We start from the raw sequence: 18,525 nt of genomic DNA, 5'->3' as shown, positions 1-18,525 counted from the left end.
CACCTCCTATCAGGGTAGCTTGCTCGACTGCCAGTCATTGTCTATGAGAAAATCTTAATTTAGAAACAGAGTTCATATTTCCCTAAGAGCTCTCATTCTAATTTTATACGGAATGCAATTTCCGCTCATTCTACTTGCTGATCTAGGAGAGGAATCACAGTATTGATTCTGAAGAGGCCATTTGAAATGCTCCACCATAAGGCAAACTTTTTTTTTTTTTTTTTTTTTGCGGTACGTGGGCCTCTCACTGTTGTGGCCTCTCCCGTTGCGGAGCACAGGCTCCGGATGCGCAGGCTCAGCGGCCATGGCTCACGGGCCCAGCCGCTCCGCAGCATGTGGATCTTCCCGGACCGGGGCACGAACCCGTGTCCCCTGCATCGGCAGGCGGACTCTCAACCACTGCGCCACCATGGAAGCCCGGCAAACCTTTTTTATAGACACTGGAAAGTCAGGTTTTTAAGATTAATCATTCTAAGTGTACCTTTAGCTTCTATATTATTTTATAAAATGTTTAAAGCAGGATCACATAAAGCAAAGATTGATTCCATCTTCATGTTATTTCTATGCTGTTTCACCCATCTGGTTATCTCCTGAACCTAAAATAAGTGTCAAAGAAAATATATTTTATTGGTTCTGACTACTTTCAATTATAAATCGAGCCAAATCAGATAATAAATAGTTTCCACTGGGAAGCTTCGCCAAGATATCTAATAGCGCAGTTAAGGAAAATTTAACTGAAAACGAATTGCAAATATTTTTGTTTGCGTAAACAGTCATAAAAGGGCAAAATACTTTAAAACATTTTAAAGTTAGTGCTGCATCTTCAGTGTGTGGTTTATTGCTGTGAAACTTCTCCCCATACACAAGATTTCCTTTTTCTTCTTCTCTTTACAAGAACTACTGTCCCATTTACCCTCTGTTCCGTACATTCTGGTACTTTTATCACAGATTTTGATATCATCAACTTTGTATGTATAGTTGAAGCCTTCTTATCTGATGCAATCCGGATCATTAATTGAAAAAGATTAAGCTGCCTCCAACATTGTACTTTAAATTAAATTGTAAATGTGCATCCATTTGCCAATTTTTAGAAATTGGATTGAAGCACTGCCTTTCTTTATAAAGCATACCCATAATGCACCACTGAATTCCTTCTAGATTTTCACAGTTTCCCCTAATCTTTTACTGTCATCTCTGCCATACTAATTCTAAGAGTTTTCTTTAGCAATATACTTTTACAAAGCATTTGACTTCGGTTGCTCTAGAAATACAAACTCTTTTCAAGCTTATTTCGTTAATTTAAATATTATTTAATTAAATCGCATAATTGCAATCACTGGTGCAACTGGCATAAACAGGTTAGAGAACAATCACACCTGCCTTTAAGTCCGCTTCAACTTGCCAGGGGGAGTAGCAGGGGGCAAGTGGAGCGGGGCAGCCGATCATCCTGGGCGTTCAGGCACCTCATTCAACGTATTCCGCATGGAATGAGGCGTACTGCTTAGTCCAATTCATTTTGGGTAAGTGGAGGTCAGCTCGGAGGGCTCCTAGTGTGTTTCCCCACCTTTACTGAGATCCAGGGGCTGTGTCAAACTTTTTAATACCCCCCAGAACCAGAAGCAAAGCGCGGAGCACAGTGAGCATGAATAATTACTTATTCAAATAAGTTTGAAACATTTTACTACCCACATAAACCAGTTAGTTGTCATCTCAATAACCACAAATATTTTTAGATTTCTAAATATATTTTCTAAGCCCCAACAGTATATTTGATACTGGTTCTTCTAAGGGACTGGCATGCAAGCTGATAAACTGCCCCAAGCTTCAGGGACACAGGATACAAACTCCTGTAACCTGTTGATCTCTGTGTTGATGTGTAATGTCATTTTCATCTCAGCTGCAGGGAAGGGGTTTAGAGCTAATATCCTTGGGATCTACTGATTTTCTGACCATGTTATGTTGTTTTTTTTTTAAATCATATACTGCATAAGATTTCAGCCGGGGGCTGGTCAAAGGACTTGTTGCCTCTGAAAAAGACTGCTGTCAAAGGTCTTTCTCCTGCACAATTTTTAAAGCTACTATTCAACAGTCAGAAGGCTTGAAAAAAAACACAATGTATCAAAAATTAAGAAGATCCTGGAAATCCATGAAACATCTCAAATAAGTACTCTTAAATAAGGAAGTACTAATTCTATTTGTCTTATTTTAGTTCTGTTAATTCCTTCTCTTCTTCAGGGTGTCGTTAGTGGGCAATTACATGACTTCACTATACTCACCATGAACTTTAAAATATCTAACTTAGACAAATAGTTAACGTCCAGCATTTTCTAACGTTCAAAACTCCACCTGTCCTTACAAAACTAAATCTACTGATGTCCATCTTTTAAGTACTTCCTGCGTCAATTAATATTTTTTTAAATTTATTATTTATTTGGCTGCGCCGGGTCTTAGCTGTGGCACATGGGATCTTCACTGCCGCGTGCGGGATCTTCATTGTGGCACGTGGGATCTTTAGTTGCGGCATGCGGGATCTTTTTCTTTGTTGTTGTGGCGTGTGGACTCTTAGTTGAGGCATGTGGGATCTAGTTTCCTGACCAGGAATCGAACCCAGGGCCCCTGCACTGGGAGCGTGGAGTCTTAACCACTGGACCACCAGGGAAGCCCCGATTAATATTTTTAACAGTCATCCTAATCTCCACTTATGGAATCTCCCCAGACTACTTTCTCAAGCCAAATTGCAGTCTCTTTATTCCAGCCCCATACATTAAGTACATATTTATAACATCTATTTCAACAGAATGGAGGTACATGACATTTAAGACAATACTTGCTTATCAGTTCCTGCCATCTGTGGCTGCCTGCTGCCATCCTGGTTTTATAAGCAAGATAAAACTGAGGCAATAAAGTCAGAGAGCATTTTTTGGATTCTCTCTATAGATAGGTCAGTACACATTCAATAGCTATTTCTGCTTTGTTGTTTCTTTTTTTCTGGTGATGTGTTCTTGCCCTTTTGTTTTTCTCATTAATATCTCCATTCGGGGGTCAAGAGGAGGAAGGGAAGAAGATGAAATTCAAATGAGGTCACCTGGCCAGCTATTCGTTGGCTGAAGCAGGTTCCCAAGAGGGCAGTTTCGCGAGCTAGATTCTCTCCATGGTCCACTTTACCCTGGACAGATGCAAGTTTGCTCCAGCACTACAGACCGTGACCCCATTTCCTGCCAGATGTTTTGCACTTGTGGCTCATGGTCATGAGAAGTGACCAGGCCAGTGAATAGGGATGACTCAGGAAAATCCTGCCTCACCTCGAGAAAAACAAGTGGATGTGTAAGTCATTCTTACCCCTCGAACCACTGACCTTTTTCACTTGTTAAATTCTTGGACTAAAGGTCTGTCAGGAAACAAGGCTCTAACTACTGATTCAAAGAGGGTTTGAAGATTATTTGTTAATCTTTCTCCCCTTCAACTTCTACAATGTCATTTAAACTGAAGGGGTTCAGAATGAGACTCCCCAAGATGTGCCCCTTTGGCATGCACATTGTTTTGAGCTGAAGACAGTCAAGGCCCAAAAGACTCAGGAAGAGCTTCCAACCACTCTCTTAACTACCTTAAAGAATTTAGCTAAGGGGCCTGGTTCAAAGAGAGAGCTATTACCAGAGATAACTTTCATCTGAATGACCTACCTGGATGGCAGGGCAAACATCTAATTACCAAACATCTGCTCTTCTTATCGTCCTGTGAATTACTCTCCTCCCCTTTGAAGCCCCAGGTTCCTATCTCATTCTTTGGCTCAGGATGGCATCTGCCCAACTTGCCCTTGGGTCTCATACTTTACGGGACCCCTGTACCTATGTAATTAAGTTTGTTTTTCTCCTGTTAACCTGTCTCATGTCAATCTAACTCATAGCCCAGCCAAAAAGAACCTAGAAGAGTAGAGGAAAAATTTTTCCTTGCCTATAAAACCAAAGTCAAATGTGAGCTTTTGTAGAGCCCACAAGCTAAGAAAGGTTTTTATGTCTTCAAATGGCTAAAAACAATCCCAAGAGTAGTAGTTCATCACACGTGAAAAATATATGAAATTCACATTTCAGTGGCCATAAATCAACTTCTTTTGGAACAACCATCCCAATTATTTATGTATCACCTGTGACTGCTTTTGTGCTACAAAGGCAGGAATGAGTCACTGCAACAGAAACCGTATGGCCCGCAATGATGAAGAGAGCTGCTATGTGGCCCTGTCCTTTCTCATTCTACACATTTCTGGTATCCTTAGCACCTCAGAATCCATGTGCTTTATTACTTTCCATTTGTGCAGATTATTTTATTTCTCCTGAAATCCTAAGTCAGGGGTGCTACCTCCATAAAAATGGCTTTTACTCCATTTTAGAAAGTACTATGTGATAACCAAGATTTTCAAAAGATCATAAAAACAAATGACGCTTCATCCCTTCCAGATGGTTAATATAGTTTAATGTGTGTGCCCACGGACTTGTGATACGACTACTAAATTGTTTTCACACTTTCTCAAATGCTGAAATAAATGAATTTTGCTTCTGAATCATAATTGAAATGCTAATCAATGAAAGAGGAACTAAGCCCATTTCTGTGGTATAAAATCAAAATACACGAGCTTGTGGTACCACTATTTTTCAGAAGATTAATTTCAGGCAATTAAACTGCCCTTCTGGAGAATATAAAGAATGCTTTAAATGGCTTTGGGTGTAGCCTTCAAGCCCTCAGCAGACAGTATCAGTGAGCCAGCTGTCTGGGGCTGGGAGTGTGTTGTCCAAGGAGTAGCCGTGCTAGGGCAGCAAGCTCACTGCAGAGGAGGCTACCCTACAGGTTGGGGTAAAGAGCTCCAACCACAGAGGGCCTCAGAAATGGGATTCTTGGCCTGTAGCTTGGAGCGGTCAGATGCTCTGCTCCATCCCCCTCACCCCGTCCACACCACCCATCACGGCCATGAGGGGCAGGGAAGGGGAGAAGGGAGGCTGGTTCTCCTACTGTAGGTTTTCCCAGAAGCACTGCCTGAGGTGCATATTTGAGTCCAAGGAGTCTATCTGGGAGGCAGTCCCAGGAAACACCAGTCCAGGAATTGGGAAAGTTAGACAGGAAAGGGAAGGCAGACAATGAAGGATGTGTTACCAAGGACGCTCACATGGGTTGCTTGAACATAACGCCTCCAGGAGACTCTAGGAAAAGGCGTCACACACAGGCCTCAGCGCTATCCCACCTGAGGGGCAAGGCAGCTTCCTTAGCACTTTCATCCTGCCCTGACTGGGGCAGAGTAGCCTTCCCAGGATTCAGAGAAAGCCTCAGGCCAAGAAACACAGGTACTACTGGCAGTTGGAAGTTGGTCAGTGGGCCCTGACAAACCTACAGCGACCTTTCCTGGCCTCCATGCTGCTTCTAGGAGGATGGGGAGAGTGGGAGTAGATACAGGCAGGAGCCAGCCTACTCTACAAGCTCCACTCTCCCACCACTCCTGGCTCTTCTACTACTGGGTTGGCTAAAGGCTTTAGACTGGAAAAGACAAGTTAGATGGTGTGGTTCCTGTGCTGTCACTGTACAAAGGATATGGGGTGGGGCACGGGGAGTGGAATTGACAAGCCCTTGGTTCTGGTCCCAGGTCTACCAATGCATAATTCTGGCAAGTTTAATAGCTCTCTAGACTTTACATACCTCATCTATAAAATGAGAGTTGATTGGGTCTCAAACATCCCTTCTAGACTAGACTCAACAAGTGACACATGCACAGCCCCTCGGAATAAAAGAAAACCGACTTAGCCATTTCTCAGAAGCACCTGGGACTGCAAATTCACCTCCTTCCACCTCCCAGGAGATAGTGTCCTGCTCCCCTTGCAGCCCATTAAAGCTTTATCAGTATGGGGCTTGCCAACATCCTAGCAAGGTGTCAACCCACATAACTGCGCCTGGACCTTACATTTGCACACAGGCCACAGTAAAATGGCTGCTGTCATGTCTGGTGTTCCTGTTCTCCTCCCTCACTGAATATACTGGAAGCTGAGAGGTGCCCTGCCCTGGGTGTACCAGGATGTACCAGGATGTACAGGGGGCTGGTGCCGAACAGGAGGAAACACAGTATTCAATTACACGAAAGGTTTCATCCTACCTTTCCTTCCTGGCAGTAGTTTAAATGATATTGCAATTGAACCCAAAGCAACAGACTCATCACTTACCAATATACACATTTCCAGATATGGTACAAATGAAGCTTGTCCACCCTGAAAAAGGACCAGCGACATTAAAAGGTTAGTGTCCATAATGCCAAAAGGAACCAAGAGATAACGATATCAAATATTTAATACTCTACATATGACATACAACTATATAAACTTATATAAGTTACAGATACAAAAGGTTTGAAAATGAAATCTTTTAGATATAAATACATTTTAAAACTTAAGTTCTGTAAACAGTTTTAAGCACAGTCCCACATGCATGCATTCACACACAAACACACACACCCCCCAAAACCTAAATGAACTGGCCTCAAGTATTTAATAGCCACCCAAGCAGGCAGTGCGCTATTCACTGGCTATATATCTATATGCCAACAGCTGTACTAACAAACAAGCTGTTCCTTCCGGGTTGAACATCATGTTAAGAACCACAACACACCAGTCTGGCTTATCTTCAGTTCCTTGGGCCTCCAAACAGTTTTTTTGTTTTTGTTTGTTTGTTTGTTTTTGGCTGTGTTGCGTCTTCGTTGCTGTGCGCGGGCTTCTCATCGTGGTGGCTTCTCTTGTTGCGGAGCACGGGCTCTAGGTGTGCGGGATTCAGTAGTTGCGGCACGCGGGCCCTAGAGCACACAGGTGGGATTCAGTAGTTGCGGCACGTGGGCTCGGTAGTTCTGGCTCGTGTGCACCAGAGTGCAGGCTCCTTAGATGTGGCGCACGGGCTTAGCTGCTCCATGGCATGTGGGATCTTCCCGGACCAGGGCTTGAACCTGAGTCTCCTGCATTGGCAGGCAGACTCCTAACACTGCGCCACCAGGGAAGTCCCCTCCAAACAGTTTTAAGTGACAACCCACTATCTGCCCTCTTGGACCGACCACTGGATTTCCACGGATATTTACGTATTGTCCCTATGGCCCACAGGGGACGCTGCAGCGCCACTGAGGGACATGAATGTAGGAGTGGCCAGCTCAAAACAGAATCAGAACATCACTCCGTGTGCCTTTGGGAGAAAAGAAGATCTGCGAAGGGAATGCAGGGCCGAGTCCAAGGTACAAGGGCAGGACCCACACTGGAGCCTGTGAGAGAGTCAACGTGGTGGCAGAGTAAACAAAACCAAGGCAGGCATGGAAGAATCACAGAGGACAAAGTAGACTCTAGGGATGTGGCTGTGCTGGCAGGTGGGTTGAAAAGTGCAAGAGAGGCCCACGTGATAAGGCATGACTGATCAAACTTAACATAAACTGAGTCTGGTTCGGAAAGCCTGAAGGATGGCAAAACAAAGACAGACACTCAGGTGGACGCCAGACGATATTTTTTTCATCCTCCTATTTCACACTTTTTCCTCCCCGAGATTTTACGAGAATGAGTGTAAGGGCTCTGGAATTAAGTCTAACTGCTCAGAGCACACTCGCTCTTTTGCTCCCTTACTGACCCACTTGTTCAGTCTTCCGAGCTCGGCCTCCCATCATCCAGTGACCAGCTACCACACAGGTGTACTTGTTGTGGGTGGAGACAGAAAGACGAAGGCACAGCCAGGGGTCTTCACATTGTCCAATTTGGGGGGACGGAGGTTCGTGCTAGATGCTGAAAACACATGCTAACTGTTCCCGGCCCATAAATATCATTAGCAATTTGGTTTTTGTGTTTTCAGTTTCTTTTCTCTTTTATGCACTATATATTATTTGCTTAAAAACTAGAACTCAGTGTTCTATTTTGGATAGCTTTCCAAAACACAGAGAAATAATTCATCCTTGGGAAAGACTGCAAAGCATTCCATTGCAAGGACGTGTTGTGACTGACATAATCGATCCTCTCCTCGTGGTTGAAAGGTATTAAAAAATTAATGGTTTCCAAGTTTGACAGAACGTCAAAGCTCTCAATTGTTCAAGTGGGTTTTTATTTGGAATCATTTTGATTGTTCTAAACTCATTTCTCCTCCACCACCTTTGCTTCATTCCTACTCACCCTTCAAGCAGAAAACTAGTCTACACATAATTGCCTCGGTCTGTTTTCTTTCTCTTTTTATCTTTTTAAATCTTTTATCCAGAAGGACCAAACGTTTGCTTAAAGGAATGGCCAAGTCAATGTATTATGTGCATTCCCCTGTTGTTGTTCCTTGCAAAAGTCTTCCATTAGGATACAGACTCCACCTTCACCATCAATAACACAATTCATGCTACTGGCTAGAAGGCACAGTGTTACAGGGAATAAAATAGGAACAGAGGGCAATTTCCTTTTTTCCTTCTTTTTATCATGTTGTCTATCTGCACTGCACTTGCTTCTACTGAACCTAGTTTAATTCCCACTAAGCATTTTTTCTTAAAACTATAGCAAAACAAGACTCAAATCGTGTGAATGCTTACTATATGTTTATGAACTACCACATTTTTTTGGAATTCCTTCTCTGCCAAGAGCAGGATTGTATCATCAAAGAGTTCTCTTGTGAGATTTTCAGGTCCCTCTCATCTTTCTTTGTTCCCCTATCTTTCCCCCCACTTTTCTGTCCTGCACCAGGAATGGATACCATCCTGGCATTTTTATTTCTGTCTGAGGTCACAGGCCCTGCAACTGTGGTCTCCAAGCTACTGGCTCTTCACAGCTGGGAAGCTCTTTCCCCTCCCTCCCTCAGTCAATGACAACGAACAGGAGCTGGGATGAAGGTCACATTAACCCCTGGTCCTGTAGCTTGGGTTAATCGGCAACACATTTATGTCAGCCCTTCTTCAGTCCAACAGAAGACGTGGAAAACTTTTCTTTTAAACACAAATCATTTTCTGTGGCATTTGCTCTCACTTCCAGGGAGGTTCCCAATTCTTGCAAACATCCCTAGTGAGAGCGTTTCTTGGCCTACATTCCTTGCCTTAACCCAGCTCATTTTCCTTCCCCCTCAGTCTTAAGTTCATTATTTCAAAGAACTTTCCAATGGCTGCTTATACATGAATGTGTAGAGAAAGCAGAAAAACATGACTTGGTGGCATGCCAAATCCATGACAAAGGTCAGTTCTGGGTTCGAAAGGGGAGAGGGGAACAGGGCTAAGGAGAGAAGAAACCTCTACCCAAACTCTGGGTCACACCAGATGCCACACCTCAAAGCAGTGCTGGTTCCTAAGAGCCTCCCCCCAGATGGCTCTGCATTCAGCTTGGGTAGGCAGCTCACTCACCATGGACCTCATGCCTGGCCTCCTGGACAGGAGGCAGACCCACCGGCTCTTCCCTTCCCCCTCCTCATTCCACCAAATTATTTGTTAGTTTTTCCTTTGAAATAATTTCAGACATACAGAAAAGTTACAAAAATAGTATAGAGAATTACCATACACCACTCACCCAGATTCTCCAAAAGCTAACCTGTTATCACATATGCTTTAACATTCTCTCTAGAAATATACATCATTCTTTACTTTCTGAAATATTTGCGAGTAATCTTGGAGACATGATACCCCGTTACCTTGAAATAATTTCCTAAAAACAAGGATATTTTCCAACGTAACCCTAGTGCACTTATAAAAATTATGAAATACAATATCAGTTTAAAAATTATGACCATTAATACAATACTATTAGCTATGTACAGATATTCAAATTGAGCTAGTTGTCTCAGTAATGCTTTTTAGGGCAAAAAGAAAAAAACATGTCTAGGCCAGGATGGAATCCGGGTTCACATGCGGCATTTAGTTGTCATGTCTAATCTCCTTTCATCTGAAATAGCTCCTCAGTCGTTTTCTTCATTAAAAGTACAGACCCATTATTTTGTAGAATGTCCCTCAGTTTGGGTTTCTGTGATGTGTCCTCATCATTAGACCACATTGTTTGTTAATCCCTTTCCCTCTCAACTTTAGAGACTGGTTTTTGTTTATTTTCAATACTTTAATATTTTAGTTCAGAAGAGCACAAAGGATGAAACAATGAACATAGACATTGGCATATTTATTTCATATCTTTCTTCTCTTTTAGGTGAGAGAAACAGCCCCTAACTGGTTATCTCCGATCAGTTTTCTACACGCAGAGAACGTGACTTTGTTGCAGGAGAAGGGGGCACGAAAGAATGGTCACGTCCCAGGTCTCATCCGAGCCCCTGGGACGGGCTGCCAAGTGAGGGTCCTTGGCTTCACAAAGGAAGGAATTCAAGAGGAAGCTGAAGTAGAGTGAAAGCAAATTTATCCAGGGAGATATGTGCTCCATAGACAGAGTGCGGTCCATCTCAGAAGGCAAGAGAGGCCTCTAGGGTGTGGGGACGTTAGATTTTATGGGCTGGGTAATAGGCTAACGAGTGGGAGGAGTATTCCAGCTAATTTGGGGAAGGGGCGGGGATTTCCAGGAATTGGGCCACGGGCCATTTTTCTGGCCTTTTATGGTCCGCCTGGGAACTGTCGTGGCAACTGTGGGTGTGTCATAAACATGCTAACGTATTACAATGAGCGTATGATGAGGCTCAAGGTCTACAGGAAGTCAAACCTTCGGCCATCTTGGGCCTAGTAGGTTCCAACCAGTTTTTGTTGTACGTATCTGCTTCGACTGTCACATCTCTCTCTCTCACTCTGACTCCCATCTCCCTCTTTCATTTATACAGATCCTTAGGATTACATCAGCCCACCTGGATCACCCAGGCTAATCTCCCCATCTCAAGATCCTTAATTTAATCACACCTGCAGCATCCCCTATACCATGTAAGGTAACACATTCAAAGGTTCCAGGATTAGGTCGTGGACATCTTCGTGGGGCCATTATTCTGCTTACCACAGAATAATGCGATAAGCTGTATGTTCTCTAAAGAAATTTTGTGGACTGATGTACATATACTCTAAAGAAAAGTTAAAAGTTGAGGGAAGCAAAATTAAGTTTTTCGATACCATAACATCCTCCATTTTTTAACACTCCAGATCATGCTTTTAAATGCCAAGTAGCAGGGATACTGTGAAGGAAGATGGAGAAAACAGAGTGCTTGTTGAGGGCCCAACCTTGATGCAGTCAGTCAGAAGACAAAGGGGACAGGAGGACCAGAAGGCGCAAGTTTCTCGGCAAAGATTGATATTTTCCTAGAAATACAGATTTATGTCCTTCTCAATGAATGGTAACACATGGTGCTATCTGTATATCAGTTTGCAGCAAGGGAAATCAGACTGCTTTGCAAGAGATGGTAAAAGTCACTGCAAAAAAACACAAAACACAAAACACAACTACTTATTCTTACTTTAGCCAAGAACCAACATGAAAAATGTGAGAGGAATCTGGTACTGTCAGGGACTCAACAGACTGGATTCTTTGTGAGTGATGCACCATCTAGCTCAATTTCTGATATCAAGTGCCTTCCAAATCATCACTGCATGAAACATCTGTTTTCCGCAAGATTAGCACAGCCCCACAGAAATGTGCCTTGCCCAAAGGAAATAAAGAGATGGTAAAAATCGATTCCAATATTATTTATGGGATGGAATTCAGATAAAACCTGTCTGACTCATGAGAAATGTTGCCAGTCTCCCTTAACTGGATGCCCCTTGGGACATATGCTTTTTTCTGGTGTCAGAAATGGGATGGTAGCAGTGTATGCCTCTATTTCTATCCCTTTAGTTTGGTGATGATACAAGAAAGTCAACATTAAATTAGTTAGATTGCAAAGCTTATGCCAAAAGCCAAACAAAACCCAGACATCCACGTCAAATCCCTTTACCATGAGTAGCAAAACAATCAAAATATTATAAACAAAACATGATCAGGACCCAGCCAATGGGCTACACATTTCAAGGAATATTTGATGCAACAAAGCACTCAAATAAAATGAATTTAGACAGTCCTTGAATTTTATACTGGAATTTGACCTGGAAAGGCGGATAAAAAAAAAAGAGACAAAAGGTGAGCTTGACTTGAATGGTTTGATAATAAAACTTGTACAGTATAATTTTACTAGCCAGTATGTTGGATTACAGGCAGCCAGTACTATTGAGTCTGTAAATAGTAAGTGCTTTATAATACCTGAATTAATTGTTTGTCTGGCACTGGACAGGGAAGCCTCAAACGTTAGACTTGTCACCTAACGCAATGAAGGCGTGTATGACTGTATACGGGGGGTGAGGGCACGGTGGGGGGGAGTACACACTGTAAGTGGAAGTGACATATTGGAAAAGAAAGGTTCTTCTGCATAACTGGGTTTATAACAGACTCGTTTAAAGTGGGTTTAGAGCGACTCAGTGATATACATGCATTTCTAAGCTACTTGTTTTTGTATGCATTCCAAAACATTTTTGAAAACAAATCTCAGGTTTAAAATTCATAATGACAAGATAACCTAGAAGTACAGCTTTGTAAACTGACAGATACACATTCTCTTATGAGGCAATATATAGGGTGGCAGTGGAGTGCAGAGTCAAAATTAACATGAACCACACACGCAAGTGTTGGTGGGGTCATGGAGGAACTGCAGACCACTGTGCAGTAGCCAGGCGCAGGGAACAAGGGGAGCACCCGCTGACAGGGAAGAGCTAAATGCATCGTCGTCAACCCATGGCGTAGAACGTCGCCGTTCAACCAAGCCATACGAGCAGACTCGGAGGAATTTCCATGAGGCATTGTCTGGTCACAAAAGCAAGATGCAAAAAATCTATTTCTGGTATGATTCCATTTTAGTAAAACAAGGACAAAATAACCCTGTATGTGTGTATATTTACATGCACATAAATGAAAGTGGAGAAGAGTAAGCGTCGAGAAAAACACTGTAAGATCTAATTCAAGGATATATCTGGCATCTACTGCAGATCTGGGATATACAGGGAGGATACTGCTATGGGTGGATGAGGGACGGAAAGGGTTTAGAGGAAAGCAAACTCGAAAGTAAAAGAAAAACCCACAGCACTAAAACTTCAAGCACACGTGCTATCACATTTATTGTTATAAAAATTATGTATGAAGGTAGGCATATGCATTCATGTGAGAAATCTTCCTGTACTTAAAAATGCCCAGAATGAAAGAAACCAAAGAAGAAAACAATGGGTCTGAGGTTGATGCCTAATGACCTCAGGGGTGGCCATTTTTAAAAATAAAACTGGCCTTAAACACTTGGGAGTTTTCTAACTGTTCTTTGGATTTAAACGACGACTTAAAAGTAAATCCTCCATAACCAAAGCTGTACCTCAATCGAGAATGCACTTGTTCATAACTAACACAGACTGGATTGCCCTCCAGGAACTCTGTGAGTCAAAGGTGGCCCAGAAGTCAGGAGACCTGGGTAAACGTCCTGCCGCGTCCAGTGAGTCCTCACGTGGCCTTGAGCAAGGAGCGCATGTGTTGGGTCTCAGCGTTCACAATGATAAAATGAGGGGCGGCCCCAACGGTTCAGCCCTAACATTCTCTGAATTCCTCCTGATTTTCTTAACTTGAAAAGCTCAAGCAGTATTTGCTAATTTAAACATAATTAAACGTAAACAAGGTTCATAGAACTTTGTGTTGAGGTTCAGAAACAAGTCCATTCCAGAGAAAGCAGCCCCTTGTGGGTTTTTTTCCCCCTGAAATGATCGCTAAACTGCAGAGCCCATCATACCTTTAGGAATAGACTGGGAATGCTTTGCTCCTTGGCCCAATCTGAAGTCCAAATATAAAGCTGGTGTGTGAGTGTAACTCTTGGACTGCAAAGAAAAAGGAAATCATCACCATCTTTCCAAGAATAAGGTTCATCTTTACCTCAGCTGGACCCTCTGTCATGGGCCTGGAGTCTGGATCCATTAACATATACAATTCCTCCTTGGGAGATGCTGTTAGAGCAGGGAGGATGGGCTGCCAATATAGCCCCCTTCTTAGGGTCGCAGTCTAAAAGTTAGCCCTCCTAGCTTGACAAGCTGATTTCCAGATGACAGCTGTCTCCCTACAGCCATTTCTCAAATATGATCCAATGTCAATAGTTTACTGCCTAATAGCTGCTCCAACTTTCTCACTTCTACCCTTCTACTGAATGTGGTAGGTTAATGCACATCAGATGCATCTTTCTTCCCCAGGTCTCAATAAAGCCATGTCTATTTTGAAATTCAAAGAGGGCAGCCTGTAAATATTTTTATTTGTTCTAACTTGGCCCTCTTGCATAAAAAGGTGGTCCAACGCTGCTGGCCTGAAAAAGCCACAGCTCAAAATGTAAGAAAGACCCACTTTTGCAGGATTTTCCATTGTAAACAGTGGCTTTGATTCGATCAACAGTTCAGCAGAGTTTGTAATTCAACATAACACCATTCTGAATCACTGGCACAGACCAAAATCTGAGGGATTATCACTGTTGCCATAAACTTTATGATGTTTCATTGTTTACCACAAAGTCCCAGTGGTTCTGTTCTACTTATTTTTTTTAACTTAAAAAACACACAGAGATGAGAAAGTACATAACGCCAGATTCGGCAAGGATGTGGAGTAACTGGGACTTTCATACGCTGCTGGTGGGACTATCACTTGATATAAACACTTGAGAAAACTGTGTGGCAGTACATAGTACAGATGAATATATGCATAATCTATGACCCAGCATTCCAACTCAATAGGCGTGTCCCCAACAGACATGTCCACCTGAAGACATGTACTCAAATCTTGATGGTGACACTGTCAGCAATAGCCCCAAGCTGGAAATATTCCCAATGTCTTTAATGATAGAATGGATAAATGAACTGTGATATATACAAGGGACTACAATACAGCAAAGAGAATGAACGAACCCAGCTATATGCAACAACTCAGATGAATCTCACAAGCACAATGTTGAACAACCGAAGGCAGACACAGATTGTATAACATATGATTCCACTTCTATAAAGTTCAAAACAAGGCAAAACTAATCTTTCGTATCAGAAGTCAGAAAAGTGGTTACCTTGGGAAGGTTAGTAACTGAATGGGGTTTAAAAGGGGGCTTCTGGAGCCTGGCAATGTTCTGTTTCATGATTTCACGGATGAGTTCACTAGGTGAAAATTCTCTGAGCTGTACACATGATTTGTGCACTTTTCTGTGTATGTTATATTTTAACAAAAAGCTTACACTCGTTAAAAACATGCATGTGTAAACAGACCACAAAAGAAAATCCAGAGCCCAGAATTATTTACTATCCTTGATAAAGGCATCATTTGGCAGAGATTAACTATGCAAACTCCATGAGGACATGGACATATCTGCCCTTTTCACCCGGGGCCAATGCACAGGGCCTGTCACATAGTAGGTGTTGAATAAATATTTACCAAATGATGTTTCATAATGGAAAATCTCATGTATAATAACAAATTTATTTTTAAAAAATAACCAATTTATTTACAGTATACATAGCATATTCATCAATTGCTTTACCAACACGTAGCAAAATGCCTCTCTTCAGGACAAGTGATTAGGTATGGCCCAAGTGTATGTCTGTACTTTAAGTTTTAGAATAGAGAACTGTAAATAATGCTATCGGAAGATTGTTCCCTTTCCTGTAAAAGTCTCATGTATAGAAGCTTTGGGCTTTAAGTGGTCTGGTACGTGGTTTTATGTGGCTTAGGAGGACAAGCTGCATCTATACAGCTCCAAAAGCTGGAAAGGCAAATTCCCCCGTGCATACATAAATGAAAGCAGAAAGACCTGTGACATCAAGGGCAACCTGAGGCCAAAGATTCCCAATCAATCTGAAGAGCCTGGATCACACATGAAACAAGGGCAGCACCCGCGGGATGCAGGGTCTGATCCTCTAGCATCATGAAGTGTGTAAGGCACCATCTGGAAAGGATCTGGTTTTGCCTGATGAAGACTTCTAAAATTACTTCTAAAAAGATCAAGGGGAAACTTCACTTAGTATCGGATGACTCCTCTTCCTGGGCAATATTTTGCCCTCTTCCAGAAAAAGAAGGTTCAAGCATCTTTCCCAACCTCTGCCTCCAGGGCCGCTGCAGTATCCCTGCCTACAGCAAGGACATGAATCAAAAAGAGGCTCTCGGTTTAACTTTTACTAGAATTCTCCCAGAATGTAGTCATATAAAAATCATTCCAACCTGGAAACCAGGAGCCTCTGATGCTGGTATTGCTTTTCCTGCTGACTAGCAAAGCCTTTATCTTCTTCTGGGCTTAGTTCACTCAATCTGAAAATCTGGTGTTGGGACTTCACTGATGTTGAAGTGTATTTCTGCTTCTGAAATCTGAAGTCAGAAAATTTTAATGTCTTCCTCCACTTTTTAATATTGTAAATTCCCTTCTGATTTCTCAGACTAGAGCTGTAGAGAAGTGAGAACGTGGCTGGGGCGAGGGAGAGCCATGAGGGCTGTGGGGAGTGAATAGGGGGCTGCTGGCTAACTGCACTACTCTTGCCCTCAAGCTCGGCCATCAGTTTTGCCCTCCTGGTGAGCTCTTTTCTTCCTGCCTCTAGCTTCTCAACCTAATCCATATTGTCCCCAAAACAGTAACCTCTCTCTCTAATGCTGCAAGGACACAGATATGCGTATGCACACAGACACAGAATTCTGTACTTACATATTCGTTTACAAAATTGTAAACAAACCAACGAGAGACATTATAAAGCCACAAATATATCCTACTGCCTTACAGTGTGAAAAGGGCTACAGGGAAATAGGAAATTCATTTTGAAGGTGTTTTTCACAACATCTATAGCCAAAAACAGAATTCGGATTCTACTCTCCTTTTTGTACTGAAAATCAGATCATTGACGGTTTCAATATAACACGTCTTGAATAAGCAACTACCCAAAACCTATATGTACATTATTCTATTTCAGTTAATCCATCCTGACATAAAATTCAATTTGAAAGCTGTTCCCATGAGTGTGTGTATACATATATGTATGGATATATATACACACACATACACACACAGTTTTTGAAAAGCAAATAGGTATTGCTTTTTAAAATTTTGATCTTCCTTGGTAACTGCTGGAATAGCAAATGTAAATTCTGTTCATTGAACTCAGAGATGATAATGCCAGGCTCAAATGCACTTTGAGCAAATCTGGTCTTAATTTTTCCATCACACACACTGCTGCTTTGCAACTATAAAGAAATGTCGCCATTAGGCACACACTTTCCTGAGTTCTGTTTTGTTTCTTTTCATGTATAGTATTAAACTATTAATAGGCCCTCAAAATAGAATGAAACTTTAATTAAGCAAATCATTCCTTTTTGTCCTCAATCTATCTATTTCCACAGGATTAAAGTAAATTGGTCCAAGGCAACCCAGAATAAAACATTTCTCTATAAACCTGTTTCAGCATGTACCGAACTAATGCACCTGGATTCCATCAGTAACATTACTTTCTTTTCCCTTTTTCTTTTGGTCCTGATTAACATGCCTGCACAGGTACTAAAATCCCAAGCTATTCCTCTCTCGTCTTTCTTTTCTTCTCATTTCTTAATTCTCTCTTTAAAGCATTTGGGAAACTTATCTTTAAAGGTTTTAGTCTGGGGCTTCCCTGGTGGCGCAGTGGTTGAGAGTCCGCCTGCCGATGCAGGGGACACGGGTTTGTACCCCCGTCTGGGAAGATCCCACATGCCGCGAAGCGGCTGGGCCCGTGAGCCACGGCCGCTGAGCCTGCGCGTCCGGAGCCTGTGCTCCGCAACGGGAGAGGCCACAACAATGAGAGGCCCGCGTACCGCCAAAAAAAAAAAAAAACAAGTTTTAGTCTGTATTTTAAAAGCCCAACGGCTTAAAATCTTACAGTTCAAATACCATGTAAGCAAGCCTTCTAGAAATGAAGTAACAGAACTCTTTATGAGATGTGAAGGGTAAATTCTGGCTAACCTCTAACAACAGGGGTGCTACCAAACCCAGACAAGCCCTGTCTCTCTTTATAAATGTCAGAATTAAACCCTAAATGAGTCTAAGACACCACTCCAATAATGACCACAAAACAAGCAAGACAAGAAAACAAAGTCTACAAAACCACTTCCTTCTGAACCCGAACTACCTTCATCTTCTATCCTTCAAAGACCTCCCGCTTCCCCGGGGTTTTGGTATGATACCCGTGTTAACCTGGTTTCCTTCCTCTGCTTGTATTCTTAAATGTGATCTTAATTAGAAGATGAAATCACTTCCACATGGAAGCTATGTGGCTTAGTACGTCTTCCCAAGAAAAAGAGTGCTATGTTGCTTGCTACATATAAGCATGGTAAAGAAAATAAAGTCTCTTTCATCTTGCCGCTGCTCCTTTCACAGATAACTGCCACCCGTTTATCCCTGAATGCTGTTCATTTTGCCATCATGCTGGCCTTCCCTAAAAGCACGGGGCAGCAAGTTGTTACATGTCAGAGCTGTAATAAATACTTTCACATCTTTTTGAGACGTATTTCGAAAACCCTTGATGATTCAGTGATTTATTTAGGAAATGCACTTGAA

General features: G+C 42.3%; 1 protein-coding gene across 1 annotated transcript in view; it reads right to left on the bottom strand.

Moving 5' to 3' along the window:
- The window catches only part of PIR (pirin), a 103,568-nt gene that overhangs the window by 16,064 nt on the left and 68,979 nt on the right, over positions 1-18,525 (bottom strand). Inside the window, 2 exon segments of the mRNA XM_060138157.1 lie at positions 6,198-6,242; positions 13,726-13,810. Coding sequence (XP_059994140.1) covers positions 6,198-6,242; positions 13,726-13,810 — 130 coding nt within the window.

This window comes from Lagenorhynchus albirostris, chromosome X (assembly GCF_949774975.1).
Source record: "Lagenorhynchus albirostris chromosome X, mLagAlb1.1, whole genome shotgun sequence".
NCBI lineage: Eukaryota > Metazoa > Chordata > Mammalia > Artiodactyla > Delphinidae > Lagenorhynchus > Lagenorhynchus albirostris.
Note: the sequence above shows the minus strand (reverse complement) of the source record. Positions and strands in the feature narration are given on the sequence as shown.